We start from the raw sequence: 19,475 nt of genomic DNA on the forward strand, positions 1-19,475 counted from the left end.
GTGTTTTTTTCAATTTTTGCTCTATAACTCCAAAGATTTTAACTTTAGACCAAAAACACTCAAATAAAAATTCACCGTAATTAAATTCTGCATAGATACGTGTTTTTTTCGATTTACTTCGACGAAAACTTTCCCCGGAAAAAACCGGTTTTTCCAACACAATCTTTAATTTTCAACTAAACTTTTAGATAAGTAGTTGTTAATCAATAATTAAATAACTTGGCAACTTAAAAGCCCCTTTCGTATATATTACAATTCCAGAAGCCAATGGAAATTGAATGAATAGTTTAGCAACAATTGAAATGTTAATTAAAAATTTTCGGTCGGTATAATAACGACAATAATTACTATGCATAAGAATAACTATGATTTTTCCATAAAAAGACACTATACCTATCTAATATACTTTACATAATTGAAATTGGACTATTTAAGCGGCCGCAGGAATATTTTAAATTTATAAACAATTTTTTGGCTTATAAACAAATAGAGTATCTCGCGAACTGTTAAACTAAATTAAATTCTGAAAACGGTATTCGGAAAACAGCGACAGGACGCTTCCTTTAAAAGAAAGAACGTTTAATTATAACGAGTGGTTCCTGAGATACAACCGCTCAAAGTTGACCGAAATTTACGGCAAAGATATAAATAATAGGATCATAATTTTTAAACCATCACCTTTTTATTTTTGTCCTCTTTTTGCACACCAATTTTCATATCTTTAAAATCCTCATAACATATATTATTATAATAAAAACTATCGATAATACGTGTGAAAATTGCCAAAAATAGCAAAATTCCAATCAAAAATTAGGTTAGAGAAAATGTAACCCTCAAAGTTCAAAATCGGTGTACGTTAACAAAATGCATTTTCTCGGCTTCCCATGGAGCAATTTCCTTCATTCTTTTTTTGTTTCCAAGTAACTCGAGTAGAGCCATCGAACTAACGCATTACTAATGTCAAACTTGCTTTTCTTTTGTTATAATAAATTAATTTATTTATTATAACACAACATTTTAATTTGTTTAAATAAAAATTGTTTAAATAATTATACAGCTTTCAAATGAGAATAATTATGTTTTTAACTTTAAAAGGTACACTTGTAGTAAGTTTATCTAAAAAAAAAAGCTTACAACTGGAAAAAATATGTAATTTTCTGTTCTTATAAATAAATTAATCTATTATAACAAAACAAAAGCAAGTTTAACATTTAATAATGCGTTAGTTCGATGGCTCTGCTCGAGTTATTAGAGAACAAAAAAAGAATGAAGGAAATTGCTCCATGGGAAGCCGAGAAAATGCATTTTGTTAACGTATACCGATTTTGAACTTTGAGAGTTACATTTTCTCCAACCTAATTTTTGATTGGAATTTTGCTATTTTTGGCAATTTTCACACGTATTATCGATACTTTTTATTATAATAATATATTTTATGAGGAATTTAAAGATATGAACATTGGTGTGGAGAAAGAGGACAAAAATAAAAAGGTGATGGTTTGAAAATTATGATCCTATTGTTTATATCTTTGCCGTAAATTCCGGTCAAATTTTACCGGTTGTATCTCAGGAACCACTCGTCATAATTAAACGTTTTTTCTTTTAAAAGAAGCGTCCTGCCGCTGTCTTTCGAATACCGTTTTCACAATTTAATTTAGTTTAATATTTCCCGAGATATTCTATTTGTTTATAAACCAAAAAATTGTTTATAATTTTAACATATTTCTGAGGCCGCCTAAATAGTCTAATTTTAATTTTGTAAAGTACATTAGATAGGTATAATGTCTTTTTATGAAAAAATTATAGTTATTGTCTATGACGTGTCTATGTATAATGTATATGCATCATAATTATTGTCGTTATTATAGCGACCGTAAATTTTTAATTAACATTTTAATTGTTAATTAAATTAATTGTACGGAAAGGGCTTTTACGTTACCAAGTTATTTAATTATTGATTAACAACTACTTGTCTAAAAGTTTAGTTGAAAATTAAAGATTTTGTTGGAAAACCCCGCTTTTTCCGGGGAGAGTTTTCGTCGAAGTAAATCGGAAAAAACACGTCTCTATGCAGAATTTAATTGCGGTGAATTTTTATTTGAGTGTTTTTGGTCTAGAGTTAAAATCTTTGGAGTTATAGAGCAAAAATTGAAATAAACACGATTTTCGGGCGCCATTTTGTTTATAAAAAAAGTAGCACACTATCTGCGGACTTTGCATATCTATATTATTAATACATACAATAACTTTTCCTTGTATTTTGCTAATTAGCCCAGAGTATATATAATTTGCAAGGAAACAGGGCGATAAATGCATAATGCATAGACATGGGAAATCTAAAATATGCATTTCACAACATATCAATTTATCTAGATAAAGATCAAACGAATTTTGATTCCTAGTACTCAATTCGTGAGTAGGAACGAAAGCTGTTCTGATGAGATCAATAGATTGAAACATATGTAAACAGATGGTGGTGGTCTCTGAATCGAAATTAAATCTTAACTGTCTTTATTTACCTTCGTTCTTACTCACGAATTGAGTACTACAGTTTATTCGCAAGAGCTTTATGCACTGGATGTAAACATTAGTTGACTGCGATGTTGTCATCAGCAACGAGATGGCTATTTCCGTTCAGGTTTTGAATATTTTTGGGTAACAGTTACTTGTAGAATCGCGTAAATTATTCAATTATTTCATTAATACGATTACGATTTCACTATCTATTTATACAATAAAATCTAATAATCGAGAAGAAGACAAAGTGATAACGTGATGTTAATTATACACTGTTATTATGGAACGAGTGTACTTCATTTGAACACCTTCAACAACTATAATCTTTGTTTACAAGCACTGCATGTCTTATTGGAATTTTGTGTTGAAATCAAAATTGTTTGATATTTACCTAGATAAATTGACGTGTTTTGGAATGCACATTTTAGATTTCCCATATCAATGCATTTATTGTCGTTTTTCCTTGCAAATTATAAAAGGATAAGGTATAACTGAAAGTTATACTAAGACCTAAGATTACTAGATTCTTATTTTTCATTTATTTTTAAATGGAAGTCTCTTAGATTTCGCCTATTAACAACTATGGTAGTGGAGCAAAGTATGCTAAATTTGCAGTCACTCGAGCGTTATGGGGACCTATTGGGTTGTGAAGAGTAGGTCCTAAAACTAAGAAAAGTTAAGTAAAATTTTCCATTTTGGTGGGGACTTTCCATTTTTTAATTTAATTTTCCATTTCCAACAATCGTTTTTTCCGATTATAGCGCCATCTATCCATAATTTTTCCGTAAAGAATCCAAATCTGCAATAAAAATTTGGGGGTCCCATTTAAGATTTTAAAGTAACCCCCCACGCAACCTTCGTGAGGGTTCGTGTTTGGTATCATTCGATAGATTTTTCAAAAACATTTTGAAAGTGTGTTTTGCAGTTTATCGATCTGATGTTGATTTTGACCCCTCTCCGTGGGGTCATGTTTAGCACCATTCGATAGATTTTGAAAAATATTGAAGACGTATTTTTTAGTTTTTCGATCTGACGTTCGTTTCGGGAAATATTCGCTTTTCTTTTGTGAAAATTTGTGACTCAACCATTTCCTTACGCCCCGCTCAAATCGTCAGATTTTTGAAATATACAGTCTTTTGCATGTACTTACTTTATTTTAATCTGACAATTTCGAGTAGTTTTAAGGAGAGATTTTTTTTTCGCGCCTCCCTTAACGAACTTCCCTGTGTTAAGAGCCAATATATGGTAGAGGTACATCTGCAGGGTACCAGGTTTCTCCCCTTATGATAATCTGAGCGCTCAAGTAACTGCAAAAATGCCCGCTTGTGCTCCTCTACCGCTATACAGGGTGTAACAAAAATGCAGGTCATAAATTAAATCACATATTCTGGGACCAAAAATAGTTCAATTGAACATTAAACCTTAGTACAAATAGGTACACAAAAAAAGTTACAGTCCTTAGAAGTTACAAAATTAAAATCAATTTTTTCCGATATATCGAAAACTATTAGAGATTTTTTAATAAAAATGGACATGTGGCATTCTTATGGCAGGAACATCTTAAAAAGAAATTATAGTGAAATTTGTGCACCCCATAAAAATTTTATGGGGGTTTTGTTCCCTTAAACCCCCTAAACTTTTATGTACGTTCCAATTAAATTATTATTGTGGTACCATTAGTTAAACACAATGTTTTAAAACTTTTTTGCCTCTTAGTAATTTTTCGATAAATCATTTTTAATCGAGATGCGGCTTCTTTTTTAATATGTTTACGTAAAAATTTTATAGGGGTTTTGTGCCTTTAAATCCACCAAATGTTTGTGTACGTTCCAATTAAACTATTATTGCGGTAACATTAGTTAAACAGAGTGTTTTTAAAACTTTTTTGCCTCTTAGTATTTTTCCGATATGACACCTTTTATCGAGATGTGGCTTCTTTTCTAATATGGTCCAAAATATACCTCAAACTGTAATTATTTATAAATAAATTTTCATATTATTACCAGGTCTGTATAATCGTACGAACAGTAAGTATACAAATATGTGGTGGATTTGACAAATATTCAAAATATGTTGATAAAAACTAGCTTTTCGAAAAAGTATTAAGAGGCAAAAATGTTTTAGAAATATTTTTGGTAACTAATGGTGCCACAATAATAATTTAATTGGAACGTACACAAAAGTTTGGGGGGGTTTAAGGAAACAAAACCCCCATGAAACTTTTATGGGGTGCACAAATTTCACTATAATTTTATTTTAAGATGCTACTGTCATAAGAATGCCACATATCCGTTTTCAATAAGAAACCACAAATAGTTTTCGATATATTGGGAAAAATCAATTTTTATTTTATAACTTCAAAGGGTTGTAACTTTTTTTATGTGAACATTTGTACTAAGGTAATTTAGGTTCAATCGAACTATCTTTGGTTCCAGAAAATGTGATTTAATTTATGACCTGTATTTTTGTATTGATGTTTATATCACTACATAGAGTACAGTCACTAAAATATCATGAAACAGAATTTAATGTTACTTATACATTATTCTCTTACCGTCATTTTTTATGACAACCTGATACTCGTGAGTTACTTCCAGAAAAATTGAACCTATATCCAATTTGGTAACGTTGAAGATGACGCTGGGACCTTTCCCTATACCGGATAGATTTACTGGTAGTCGGTCAGGCCTCCCAGTTATGTCTAGATAAGCAGTACTCAGGTATACTTCATTGGCTGTGGGAAAAAATATCACCATAAAGTCCATAGATTGATGGGGAAATAATTTTCCCGTCTAAAAAATATAACAAAAAATAAAAGGTCTAGAAGGTTAAGATAGCGAAAAATGCCACTAGCGATATTCCAAAAATAAAAATACCTACCAGATTCTCCTACAGCAAAAAGTATTCTACCAAAAAAAAATTTAGACCCTTAGCCCTACCCGTAATTCCCCAAAAAATTAAATTGTTGTTTTTAGTTATTTGGCGATTTCTTGGGTTCTAATCATAGTAGAAACTTATTTTTTCTTACATTTTGTAGGCTTTTTATTTTCAACAAGAGAGTATTTTTTTTAATTTTTGAAGCGAAATTGATTTTTTTTGCTTTTGAAAATTTTAAACTTGGTTTAAAAAATTAGGCCGAACAAAATTCCGAAACAAAAATATATTATTTATTGGGTATTAAATTATCTTCATGATTTTTTTTTTTCAGATTTTTGTAAGATGGGAGTCATGGTCGAAGTAAAAAAAAAAATATTTTTCGGTATCTTTTTTAACCGTTTACCCTTTGTATTAACTTTAAAATCATTCTCTGTCTTATTTTCCTTCAAATGCAACCCAAAAAGATCCAAAAAAAAATTTAGACCCTTTATCTGAGCATAACCTCAAAAAAATCGAAACGTATTTTTCAGTTTGAACCGATTTTAGAGCAATAAATCAATCGTCAGTTTGTAAGAAGCATTTCAACAACCCGTATCTCTGAAACCACGCATTTGCGGGCATACGTTTTTATAGCAAACTGTCATTATTTTTCGTGAAGAATTACCCCTTAAGTTTGTCACACTTATTTAGAAACAACATGTATAAAAATTTCAAAACCGTTAAAACTTTGAATTTCGCCCCAAAAATTTTGTTAAAAATAAAATGTCCTAGGCAATATCATCAAAAAAAATGAAAAAATACGTTTCAATTTTTTGAGGACTAAGGGTCTAAATATTTTTTCAGCTTTTTCATTTTTTTTTTTTTAAGAAAAATAAGGTAGAGAATAATTTTAAAATTGAAACAAAGTCAAAACGGTTAAATAAAATACCAAAAAGCGACTTTTTTTATTGTGATCATGATGCCCACTCTATAAAAATCTGAGAAAAAAGCATGCAGATATTTTGAGATAAAATAAATATTATTTTTTTCGGCCTTTTGTTCGGCCTTCATTGTTTTTAAAACCAAGTTTAATATTTTTTCCACCCGGAACTTTCGTAAATTCCAAAATTTTTGCTTAACCTCTGAGTGGCGCTTTCCTGCCATGGACGTGGATAAAAATTTCAGTGAATTCTTAGATAAGCTTATCTGTATCTTCAATAAAGCATTTCCTTTAATTGTAATTAAGCCAAAACATCACAAACCCTGAACTACTAAAGGTATCCGAATATCTTCCAAGAATATGCGTTCTCTTCTCTATATCAAGAAATTTACTACCAACGTCTCTATCACTGAATATATCACCAAGTACAGGGCAACCTATCTTAAACTTATAAAATCAGCTAAAAAAGTCTACTACCAGAACCGTCTGGGAAGCTCCAAATGTGTTGCAAAAGAAACTTGGTCCATAATAAACGATCTTCGAAATAAAACCCACACTGCTCAAACATTTTCCCTTCCAGACCCTGAAAATCTAAATGAATACTTTGTTAATGTGAGTAAAAATATTACATTAACTATTTTGCCACAACAAGATCCAATTTCCTATCTCCCTAATTCAAGAAAGGTCTCGAATTCATTCTTTATAAAACCAGTCGATAAATCTGAACTGAGCCAAACAATCAATAGTATCAAAAGCAAATCTTCCTGTAGTACTGATGGTCTATCGATAAAAATTTTTTCTAATCTTCCAGAAAATGTGTTAGAAGTCCTCATCTCACTAATTAATGATACTTTTGAGAAAGGTAAATTTCCAGAGTGCCTTAAGACAGCCATCATTATCCCTCTTCATAAGGGTGGTGAAATATCTAATACCTGCAATTATAGACCTATTGCACTACTACCGGTACTCTCCACAATTATTGAGAGACTCATAAAAGCCCGACTTATGTCCTTTCTAGTTGAAAACAACATTTTATCACAAAATCCGTTCGGCTTTTTAAATACTGTACTACACATTTCTGTACTACATGAGGTTTATCAAGCACTGAACAATAATCTTCACACTGCCACCGTTTATTGTGACTACGCCAAAGCTTTTGATTGTGTAAATCACAACATTTTGATAAAAAAACTAAATTTCTACGGAATTCGAGGCATTTCTTTAGATTGGTTCCAATCTTACTTGGATGATAGGAAACAACTGGTTAGAGCAAATGATACAGACTCTAGTCTCAAAAACATTGTATGTGGGGTACCTCAAGGTTCAGTATTGGGTCCTCTACTTTTCCTTATCTTTATTAATGACATCACTAATTTAAAAATCGATGGAAAAATCTTTCTTTTTGCTGATGATACCAGTATCACTTGGAGCAACTCAAATATTGCAACTCTTCATGCTACTATAACTTCTGATCTACTTACAATAAAAACCTGGTCTGACTCAAATTTACTCTCGTTTAACGTAGATAAAACAGTAGCATTGTCTTATAAAGGAGCTCTTCAACCCTTACCTCTTAATAACAGCCCGATCAGTACCGTTGATTCTGTAAAATTTCTTGGTATTTTTTTAGACAGCAACCTTAAATAGTCCCTCAATATCGATTTGTTACGGAAGAAACTCTCTTCAGCTTGCTATGCTATAAGATCTGTTTCGAATGAACTCAATTTAGCATTTTCCAAAATAACATATTTTTCTTTGTTCGAGTCACATCTTCGTTATGGTCTTCCTTTTTGGGGTTCTGGTACAGCTGCCCAATTCGATGTTATTTTCAAATTACAAAAAAGAGCAATAAGATATTTGTTTGACCTCAGAAGAACAACACATTACAGAAGTTATTTCAAAGATCACGGAATTTTAACCCTTCCATCTTTGTATATTTTAGAAACTGTTTGCTTAATTCGTAAACATCTACATGTCTTTCCACCAAGACCTAATCATGACTACTTCACGAGAAGTTCTACGTTTGACGTCTATTTGCCGACCCCGTCCTCGGAGTTAGTAAAGAAATCCATATTATATTCCGCAAAAAAAATGTACAACCATCTCCCCCTACATAAAATCTGCACCATCTTTCCACAAATTCCGTAAACTAACAAAAGCCTACCTGTCTGAAAGACCATATTATTCAGTAGAAGATTTTTTTAGTCAATAACTAAGAAATTACAGTACCCTTTGCACAAGTAGTACTTTTATTATTTTTTTATCTATATTTGGGTGTCATATGCAGCAGCTAACTTTTTAACTTTTAAACTTTTTTTATTAATTATTAGGTACACTATGCATTTGCAATTTATTTAAATTTTTGCAATTGATTATTTCTGTTTTAACTTCATTATTATTATTATTTAAATATATTGACGATTTATGTAATTTTAGTAAATTGGATTGTTACTGTTTTGTTTTTTTGATTATTTATAAGCTTTGTCGATAAAATTGTAAAATTTTTCATGACAATAAAGCATATTTCTATTCTATTCTATTCTATTTTTAAAAGCAAAAAAAATTTGAATTTCGCGCCAAAAATTTCAAAAAAAACATTGTTTTAGAAAATAAAAAAGCCTACAAAGTTGAAGAAAAGAGAAGTTTCTACCATGATCTTCTTCTTTACGTGCCATCTCTGCGATGAAAGTTGGCAATCATCATTGCTATTCTCACTTTTGACACTATAGCCCGAAAGAGTTCAGTTGAGCTGCATCCTTACCATTCTCTGAGATTTCTCAGCCAGAACATTTTTCTCCTACTTATGCTGCGCCTTCCTTGAATCTTTCCCTGCATAATTTAGGAGTTCATATCTGTCATCACGTGTTATATGACGCAAGTATTGAAGTTTTCTTATTTTGATGGAATTCAGTATCTCCCTGCTGTTCTGTATTCTCCTTAGTACTTCCTCATTGGTTATTCTGTCTGTCGAGGAGATTCTCAGCATTCTTCGATACGTCAACACCTCAAATGCTTCCAATCTATTGAGGCATTGTTTATTAAGAGTCCCATGCCTTCACGCCATACAAAAGAACAGAAAGTACATAACATTTTAGTACTCGCTTTCTAATATTTAGGCTGAGGTCTCTACTACATAATATTTTTGTTTCATATTAGTGAATGCACTTCTAGCCTTTTCTATTCTAATTCGAATTTCTTTGGTATAATCGTTTGTTTCACTAATGTTTGTCCCTAAATAGTTATAATTCTGAACTCGTTCTATCGTCTTATTATTTACGTGTAGGTTGATGTTTCTAATATTTTTCTTTGATATAACCAAGAATTTCGTTTTCTTTATGTTTAGTTTTTTTTTATTAACTCCATTGAATACAACAATCTGCCCATTGGGCATTAAGCATTTGTTATGGTAAAAAATTTATTCTTATGACAGCTTCTTGTTTATAATACAGATTATTTATTATTCTTATATCCCGTGTGTCGATGTTCTTTGTTCTCAGTAGTTTTATTAACGGATTGTGTTTCACCGTATCGAATGCCTTGTTATAATCTAGGAGGCAGACATAGATTTACTGATTTACATCTAAACATCTCTGTATTAACACATTTACTGGAAATAATGCTTCTCTGGTTCCTTGAGCATTTCTAAATCCGAACTGAGTTTGTCCAATGGCTTGTTCTAACTTTTTGTATATTGTACGATAAATAATCTTTAGAAATGCTTTGAGTATGTGGCACATTAGACTGATGGTACGGTGTTCGCAACATTGTCTGGCGTTTCTCTTTTTCGGTATAGTAACGAATGTTGATAGAAACCATTCTTTAGGTAATATACCTGTTCTGTATATGATATTAAATAATTCGACAATTACATGTATATTGCAGTCGGCTATAAGTTGCAATATTTCTGTCGGTATTTCGTCCGGTCCTACAGCTTTCCCAGTTTCCAGTTCTTTAATAGTGTGTTTAAAATATTGATGTTAACTCTTTTCATTTCTTGGATTACCTACATTGTTTGTTTTGAACCCACCCTGACCATGATCAGTACCCACGAAATCGCTCTAAAAAATCTAAAATATAATTCTTTGGGGGTTACGGGTGCGACATTTTGATGTAGAACCACCTGGTATTTTTATTTTTGGAATATCGCTGGGGGCATTTTTCATTAACCGGTTAGACTCTTTCTTTTTCCCTCATTTTGTTATTCTTACCATAGGAAGTATACTAAATACTTCGCTTTTGTAGAAAAATTCAATTTCTTCCTCCACTTCTAAGTTATTCTCAACACTTGTACATATATTCCAATGACCTTCATGGTCAATAGCGTCCATATATTCTAATTTAGTAGATTTTACCTTTTCCATATCGACGATGTGCCTCACATAGCCCACAAACCGTTGTCTTTGTTCTAATTCTTGCACATCTGTTGCATATTTTTTCCACTAGAAATTCAATATTAAAGACACTAATTAAGTGTGAAGATACTAGATTATTAAACACCTACACATCTAGACTAAGTACATGCAATGAACTAGAAATCGAACGTATTAACCGAATAACTAGGGCTAAGGAATAACTCACTAACCCGGGTCCCCCGGCCTAGGGGGGCCCCGCACGGGCCACCGTTTCTTTAGCCGTGAATAGATTTTAACAAGGAAAATAAACATATGTACAATTTTAAAAGCCGATCCCAACGAAATATTTTCAAACGACTCAACGAAATATTTTCAAATGACACAATTTTAAAAATACCTTACAAGGGCACCCTGGACTTCAATATAAAGTTTTAATTTTTCACTTGGGAAATTAGCCTGACTAAAATGCAATTGGAACAGAACAGGGGCCCCTGAGACCTGAGCTAAGCTAAGGTCCCGCCCCCAAGACCTTAATATAAAAATTTAAGTTATTACTTAGCAAATTAGTTATTTCGGCGTAATAAAACCTAAAATGCCAAGCTACTCCACTTATGGAATGCATTAAAATGCGTTTTCAAGGGGTTATCAAACATTTTTCCGGACCCCCCTTCTGCTGGGGGGTTAACTCCCAGACCCCCGGTAGGGGGTCTACAGATCACAACATCGTACTTACGCCCCTGGATCAAGGCCTAGCAGGGTAACATTCCCTGGTACTTACTGTATTGTTTGTGTATAAATAGTGAAAGCTACTTAAAACAAAAACAAGAACTCACTTTATGATATAATATATTGAAGTACTAAACAACTAATTAAACTAAAAAATCACTTAAAAATTAAACTAAGAATCAAATACAAAAATACAAGTGTAACACACAATCAACTTGGTTTCACAAATAAAAAATAACATAATAATTGTTCTGAAGCTATTTCCTTGTGGCATTTTTATAATTAACTATTTTTAATGGGAAACAAGCCACAATTTTACTAAAAAATGATTTTATTAACTCGCAATAATGTTAATAAAATCATTTTTTAGTAAAATTGTGGCTTATTTCCCATTAAAAATAGTTAATACTGCCGTCGCCATGGCTGCTAAATTGGTCAAATTAGGCTACGAACTACTGCCCCAACCACCACATTCTCCAGATTTGGCACCGTGTGACTTAATTTTGTTTCCAAACTTGAAAAAGTCACTCCCGAACTGAAATTGAAGTCCATTGAGGAAGTTATCGCCGCCACAAAAGCCTACTTTCCAGACTTCGAAAAAACGCATTTTTCAGATCAGTTAAAGAAGTTGGAGTAACGCTGGGTCAAGTGTATCGAGAGAAAAGGAGACTATGTTGAGAAATAAATCGCCACTTTTCCAAAAATTTTCGTTTTTCTTTTGTAGAGTAAGTAATTATAGGAAGGTCTAGTAGTCACAAAAAAGTGAAATAGGCTTCTGAATGATGTTTTTATCGAAAAGTGTGTAAGAAAGTACACGATTTTTTTTCTTATTATTCTTACCTGAAATTGTAATGTAAAGGGACTTTTGTTACAGAGAGTTATCGTTTTATTATATTGTAATCCCACGAAAATTTCTGAAAATTCTACTGATTTTTGTAAGAAGTAGACATCAGCAGGTTGCAGCATACAAGTTACAGGAACTTTTACCTCTAGATCACCGCAATGTATAATTAGGTCATTTCTTATACAATTTGTATTGGTCTTGGGAGTACATTGGATGTCTAATTCTATAACTGCATTTGGTTCTAAACAACCTGTAATGAAACAGCAATAATAAAATGGATATATTTTTCTTAAAAAGTTTTATTTTGGATAACTCAAAATAAACTCAAATAAAATGGACTGGGAAAGGACTACTAATACGACTTTTTCACTATAGTATGTGACAATACAACAGTAATGATCAAAATTTACTTAACGATCATGGAGCTCAGAATCCAAGATGAAGCAGTAGTCCAGTCGGGTTAGATGAATAACAGGCCTAACCTTGCATTAGGAGTTGCTCCAAATTTTATTTCTCTAATCTTTAGGGGGGTCAATAGTAGTGTAAATTTAAAATCTCGACTGAATTCCGTCGTTGCGTTAGCCGCCATCTTGATTTTAAACGAGAACCGTTTTTGCTCAATATCTCCGCCTTTTTCAACTTTTCGACAAAAAGTATAAGAACCAAAATTGTGGTTGTCTATAATTTCTGTTATTACAATTTTTTCGTGCCGTCGATATTTTCCGAGTTATGGCGGAAAATAGTGACAGTTATTGAATTAGGTATCTCGTTTATTATTAGTTCGACGACAAAAATGCTCCTATACAAAAATAGAGAGAATTAAATTCTACACAATTTTGATCTCTTTCATTTTTTTTGCTAAAGTTAATATTTAAGGTAGTACGTATGCGGTAATGGAGCCAGCGTAAGACACTGATTGATTTTATAGCCATTGTTTTTGTTTAATATCTTCCCCATTTTTAACTAAACTTGTTCCAAATATGATTTCCTACCATTTCTTTTTAACAATTTTTTCATGCGTTTGATATTTTCCGAGTTAAGTGAGAAAATAGTAAAAAGTGGTGGGGGGAGCATAATTATAGAATTGAATCTTGTTGTCGCATCGGAAAGGCAAAGAGTGCATTCTTGACTATGAGCTCTGTGTTCAAGAGCCATGACATCACTCTAAAAACAAAAATAAGGCTTCTTAAATGTTACGTGTACTCAGTGCTTCTATACGGAGTAGAAACGTGGATATTGAAGGCGGAAACTATATCGAAACTTCAGGCTTTTGAGCTATGGTTGTACAGAAGGATCCTGAAGATACCATGGAGAGACAAAGTCACCAATGAAGAAGTACTACACATTTTACATTTACTAGACATTTTATAATTTGACAGACAAAAAAGAAATTGAAAATAACAGTTGACAATACTTAAAATGTTTTTTCCTCAAAACTGCTTTTTTCAAAGGTTCTAGACATTGTAACTCAAAAACTACTACTTGACCAATCCACCTGAAATTTTGTATATATTTTCTTTAGACATTCCTTGAGGTAACAGTGTCGAGATCTTTTTTGTTTTATGCTTATTCTTTGTTTAACAATAATAAATATGTTGATTTTCACCCTTTTTGCAAAAAAAATCGTTGTTTTGACCTCTGAGTGATATCAAAAAGTCAAAAGTCGATAAAACTAAAAAGAAACTCGACAGTGTTTCCTCGAGAAACTCATTAGCTAATAAAATCTGTTTCAATTTTTTTTACTATGATCCAATCATAAGTTCTGATGTTCACTGCAAAATTATTATATTTTGAGGTGTCTTCAAAAATTTGCCACAGTTGGCTTATTTTTCAATATTTTTCCTTAAATTTTTTCTTGAATAATCTATAAATTGTCCTGAATATGCCAATTTCATTTAAAAATAAAATAATTCTACCATGCATTCAAAAAAATGTGCTTGAAATATTGATTTCAACCCATACGGTCCCCCTTAAGGACTGCTATTACACGATTTTGATAGGCAACCCATGCTAGAAATATTCGCCTATGTATGAAATTTAATAAAAAAAATATTTTATCTGGCAAGCAGATGGGTACAGATCGACCTATATTCGGACCTTTTTTTTTTTGTTCTGCTTCTGGCCTTGGTTTATAACCTTTAGCCACGTAATTAAATATAAAATTATTATTCATTCATAAGTACAAAATTGTCCAGTATACACTCAAAATAAAGAATAATAAAATTAAAAGACTATTACAACCTGTAACAATGTAAAATCGAAAAAGAAACAAATAGACAAGGCGAAAACGGCGGGTTCGAAGGGAAAAATATTCCCATGAGATTTTTTTGCATAATCACATTCGTGAGATATCCCAGAATAAGGTTCAAGAAGTCGCTTAAGTGAAAAGTGGGCCAATTTTTTTTTAACAATTTTTTTTTAATCAAATTGCAAGAATCAATATTTTTGGCCCGAACAATTTTATCTTTAATTTTTTGGACCATTCTGGACAAAAAAGGTCTCTTATAATTTTTCTCTAAAGTTGATCGTTTTCGACTTATAAGCAATTTAAAATTGGAAAAAACGAAAAATGGAGATTTTCAAGGCTTAATAACTCGGTTAAAAGTTATTATTATGAAAGTCAATATATGACTAAATCAAAGTTTAAAGCCCCCCCTACAAGATCCTGAAGAAATTTTTGTTATTACTACATTATTTTATTACTAAGCTGTTATTTTTAAGTAATAATAATAAGCACCATGCACGTGTGCGGGGCTGTAAATGCTGAGTGCGAGAGAGAAGCTATTCCAGCAGTCCAATTGTGCATCTTACTCGCACTCACATTTACAGCAGCGTCAATACGATACAACCACTCATTGTTATTAATTAAAAATAACAGCTTAGTAGTAAATTAATGACACAGATTTCTTCAGGATCATGTAACGGCGACTTGTAAACTTTGATTTAGTCACTTTCTGACTTTCAAAATAATAATTTTTGACCGAGTCATTAAGTCTTAAAAATGGCCATTTTCGCGTTTTTCAAATTTTAACTTGCTTATAACTCGAAAAAGATCAACTTTATAGAAAAATTATAAGAGACCTTTTTTGTCCATAATGGTCCAAAAAACCTAAAAAAAATTAGTCCGGGCCAAAAATACTGATTTTTGCAAATTGATTAAAAAAAATTGTTAAAAAAAAATTGGCCCACTTTTCTCGTGGGCGACTTCTTGAACCTTATTCTGGGACGTCTCACGAATGTGATTATGCAAAAATATCTCATGGGAATATTTTTCCCAACGGGCCCGCCGTTTCCGCCTTGTCTAAAACGAATAGTGAAAAGGTGTATATAGGGCTAAACAAAAAGCGTCTGATAGAGGTGTGTGTATAAAACAATTTGTAAAATTAAAACAAAAAATTAAAAGACAAAAATTTTATGGGTTTTACCTTTAGCTGGAACAACTCTAAACGGTTCACTAATTGAGGTCACATAAAAAGCTTTCAGTTTACCATAATTATGTAGTAATATAGTTTTCTCTGAAGTTACTCTCAGAGCAGTAGGACTCATATGTATCTCATCTGGCAAATGCAACAAGGGACGATTACCAATAGCTACAATTTTTTATATTATTATAACAAAACGTATTATAAAAATTATGTTTCAAAAATTATTTATAGCAGGCGATGGTATAATTGAGCAAATTAAAAGTAGTCGATGAAAAAAACAATGATCTTGGAAAATATTTCAAATGTATTTAAAACTTCCTAAGCCCTTCTCCAGTTCCTTAAGAGAGTAGGCGCAAAATTTCGGCCAATGCTTTTTAAGTGCATTCTTTTTTTTTTCGAATCCTGAAAAACTAATAAATATTTTTGGACAATTTTAAAAGCAGAATGAAAGATTACATTATTACCGAGGGTCAAACGTCCCTGAAAACTTATATAATATTTATTTTAATAAGTTACAGGAGTAAAAAAGAGAAAATTGAGTGTTTTTAATTTTAAATAACTCATTCAAAAGAAACTTTTTGTTTATTCTATGGGACTTTTGGCCCTCTGTAATAATATAATCTTTCATTTTGCGTTTAAAGGACCCCGTAACACTCCGTAACCCGGAAAAGTGGTTCCGGTCAAATTTAACGAAAGTTTGGTCAATGATACTTCTCGATGTGTAGATTAAAAAAGTCCATGGGACCTGGGTCTGAATAACTAGTATTCTCGAGCTACAGCTTTTTGAAGTTATTGGATTTAAGTGCTCGGTTTACGTTAAGTGCACTAATTCACGGTCAAGTGAACGAAAATATTTATTATTGGAAGAAGATAAACTCATTTTCTCCATGCACACTCAATTTCTTCATGCGTCTTGTATATGAATTCATGGTCAAAAATAGATGCATCGTATTTTAGTCTTCAGGAAACCTCCGAAAATTCCTCAGAAAACTAAAGAAGTGTGATATAAAATGTGCTACTAGAGCGATGTAAGAATTATCATGTTTTCATGATAGACCAGTAAGGATCTGTTTTTAGGTGGATGTGAGAGGTGGCATTCAGATTTTTGCGAATAAAGTTAGGTGACAACTTCGTTGATAATAATTGATTTATACTCCTTCTCAAATATGCCCGGAACATTAATAAAAAAAAATATTTAAAAATTTTAAAAAATTTCGTGTTTTTTTTTCTACTTTTTTTTCTTATAACTTAAAAACTATTCATTTTAGAACAAAGTCCTATATGAATAAAACAAAGATAATTAAATTTTCTATCAGATGCGATTGATTAAAAATGTCTTAATTTATCACCCTTGCTTCAAAATAGCAATAAATATAAAATAAGGGGGCAAAACAAGCCTGTCTTTATTCAATGATTTTCCATCACTTAGGTTACACTTGGAACTTGGAAGTTTTTTATGTATTTTGACCCGTAGAACACGAATTTTTTGGGTAACAGTTGGGATGTCGGTAAGATTGTTTTTGAACATGACAAAGAACTTGAGGAATTACATAAAATCGATTTTTCGCAAAACAAATTTTTTTTTGTATTTCTTGGATAATTCTAAGCAAAAAATATTCTTACAAGTTTTTTCGTAGGCTGCATAGTTTTCGAGATAGACGCGGTGGAACTTTCAAAAAATCGAGAAATTGCAATTTTTGAACGCGAATAAGGTTTGATTAAAAAATAAAATAGCAATTCTGCTGACAGCATTTGAAAGTTTAAGTCAAATTATACCGGTTTTAATTATTTGCATTGCTAAAAATTAATTTTTTTATTATTAAACAAAGCTATTTGTTTATAAGCCAAAAATTTGTTTATAAATTTAAAACATTGCTGGGGCCCCTTAAATAATCCGATTTTAATTCTGTAAAGTGTATTAGATAGATAGAGCACCTTTTTATATTTAAAAAAATTAGCCAACTTCTAAATGGTCTACTTTTTGTTCAAAAAGATTTTAAAAAATTTGAACTTTTTTAAAAACATTTAGATTGCAAATTTATTATGCAAAATTTATTACGTCGATTTTAATGAAATTTGGTACACGATTTAAGTATGTTACAAAGAATTTCCTAAGTGAATTACTAAGGCTCTAAGTGCCACCAAAGTGGTTAAAAAATATTGAAAAACAACAAACTTATTTTGCCCCCTTATTTTGTATTTATTGCTATATTGCAGAAAAGGTAATACCTTAAGATATTTTTTACCAGTCGTGTATCATACAAAATTCAATTATCTTTATTTTATTTCTCTACGACTTTGTTCCAAAACGAATCGTTTTAAAGTTATAAGCAAAGAAAGCAGAAAAAATCGATGTTTTTTGAAATTTTTAAATGTTTTAATTTTTTTATTAATGTTCTGGGCATATTTGAGAAGGAGCATAAGTCAATTATTATTACTGAAGGTGTCACCTAACTTTATCTGCAAAAATCCGAATGCCACCTCTCACATCCAAAAATAGACGTTTTTTCGCAAATGCTTACTGGTCTATGAATGCTTTACAGTTATGCAATACCAGAAAAGCTGCAGTTCCGCCCTATCTTTAGAAAAATACTGAACAGTGGCGGATCTAGGAGGGGGAATGGAGGAATTCCCCCGTAACACGATCCAGAACTAAGAAAAAGGTGTCGAAACATAAAAAATACATTAGCTGACATAAAACTTGTCCCGCAAATGAGATATAAGTCAAGTAGAGAACATGGACTTGATCTGAATACGAAAAAACAAAGTACCTGGTAGTCAGTAAACGCTAAATATTAATGTTGTTCTGAAGCTATTTATTTCGGGCATTTTTGTAATTAAACATTCTAAATGGAAAATAAGCTACAATTTAACTAAAAAAAATATTTTATTTTGACAACGACGTCCAATGTGGACGTTGAAACGTTAATAAAATCATTTTTTAGTTAAATCGTGGCTTATTTTCCATTTATAGTAGTTACTTGCTAAATATTAATTACAATTGTCTATGGAAAAATCGGGTTGTTAAGTCATCTTCGACTATCTGTACGTTAATATTTTGCTGATTTCGGTTAGATGCATCATATGTCGTGTTAACTAACGACCTATCAGAATATTTAACATTAGGTTGATGTCTTTCAAAGCGTAAAAACAGTAACACACTGATTATATGAGCACAAGTACTTACAGCTCTCGCACCAGATTGACAGGTACGATAAATAGTACCCGCTAATCGGTTCTTCTGTAGGCTCATCTTCATCATCCGTGTAGGAAATGAATATTTGGTGTTTTGTAGCTTGCCGAAACCTGGAAAATATTCTCTTATGAATCCCGGTTCATCCATATATTCTCATCAATTTGAAACTCTCCGTCATTGTCTCTAATTATTTTATCTTGTATTTAACGGTGCCAGTTTAATTTGATTTCTTGTAATCAGATTATCAGTCTCAACTCTATCTTGTACAACATTAGGAATTAATAATATCTGTAATAATTGTTGAGCATCTTCAGCTGTAGCACCTTCCACTGTACAATATTTTGTATTAAAAAGTTCATCATCACTGGCTCTAGAAGGTTTCACCCCTATTCAGCGGTGCCCATAAGCGCGGTCCCCGATTGAGCGGTCTCAATACAGCGGTCCCAGTTTCAGCGATACCCCGATTCAGCGGTGCCCGATTTAGCGGTCCCCATAATCGCGGTCCCCAATAGAGCGGTCTCGATAAGAAAATAATAATATGACAATGATAAGTAATTAGTTTTATTGTAGGATATTATATTTTAACCTATTCTTGTTTGAAAATATACAGGTAATATCT

The 19,475-nt window shown here is 31.7% G+C and overlaps 2 protein-coding genes across 2 annotated transcripts in view; one reads left to right on the top strand and one right to left on the bottom strand.

Annotated features, from left to right (window-relative positions):
- Positions 1-19,475, bottom strand: part of LOC114331342 (hydrocephalus-inducing protein-like) — a 691,883-nt gene that overhangs the window by 646,892 nt on the left and 25,516 nt on the right. The window contains exons 4-7 of the mRNA XM_050647266.1: positions 15,661-15,825; positions 12,232-12,485; positions 10,522-10,752; positions 5,072-5,309 (exon numbers count right to left, since the gene is read on the bottom strand). Of these exons, the coding sequence (XP_050503223.1) occupies positions 5,072-5,309; positions 10,522-10,752; positions 12,232-12,485; positions 15,661-15,825 (888 nt within the window). The remainder of the gene's footprint in view (positions 1-5,071; positions 5,310-10,521; positions 10,753-12,231; positions 12,486-15,660; positions 15,826-19,475) is intronic.
- The window catches only part of LOC114331344 (uncharacterized), a 215,110-nt gene that overhangs the window by 36,228 nt on the left and 159,407 nt on the right, over positions 1-19,475 (top strand). The gene's annotated exons all lie outside the window — the stretch shown is intronic.

This window comes from Diabrotica virgifera, chromosome 3, assembly GCF_917563875.1.
Source record: "Diabrotica virgifera virgifera chromosome 3, PGI_DIABVI_V3a".
Lineage (NCBI taxonomy): Eukaryota > Metazoa > Arthropoda > Insecta > Coleoptera > Chrysomelidae > Diabrotica > Diabrotica virgifera.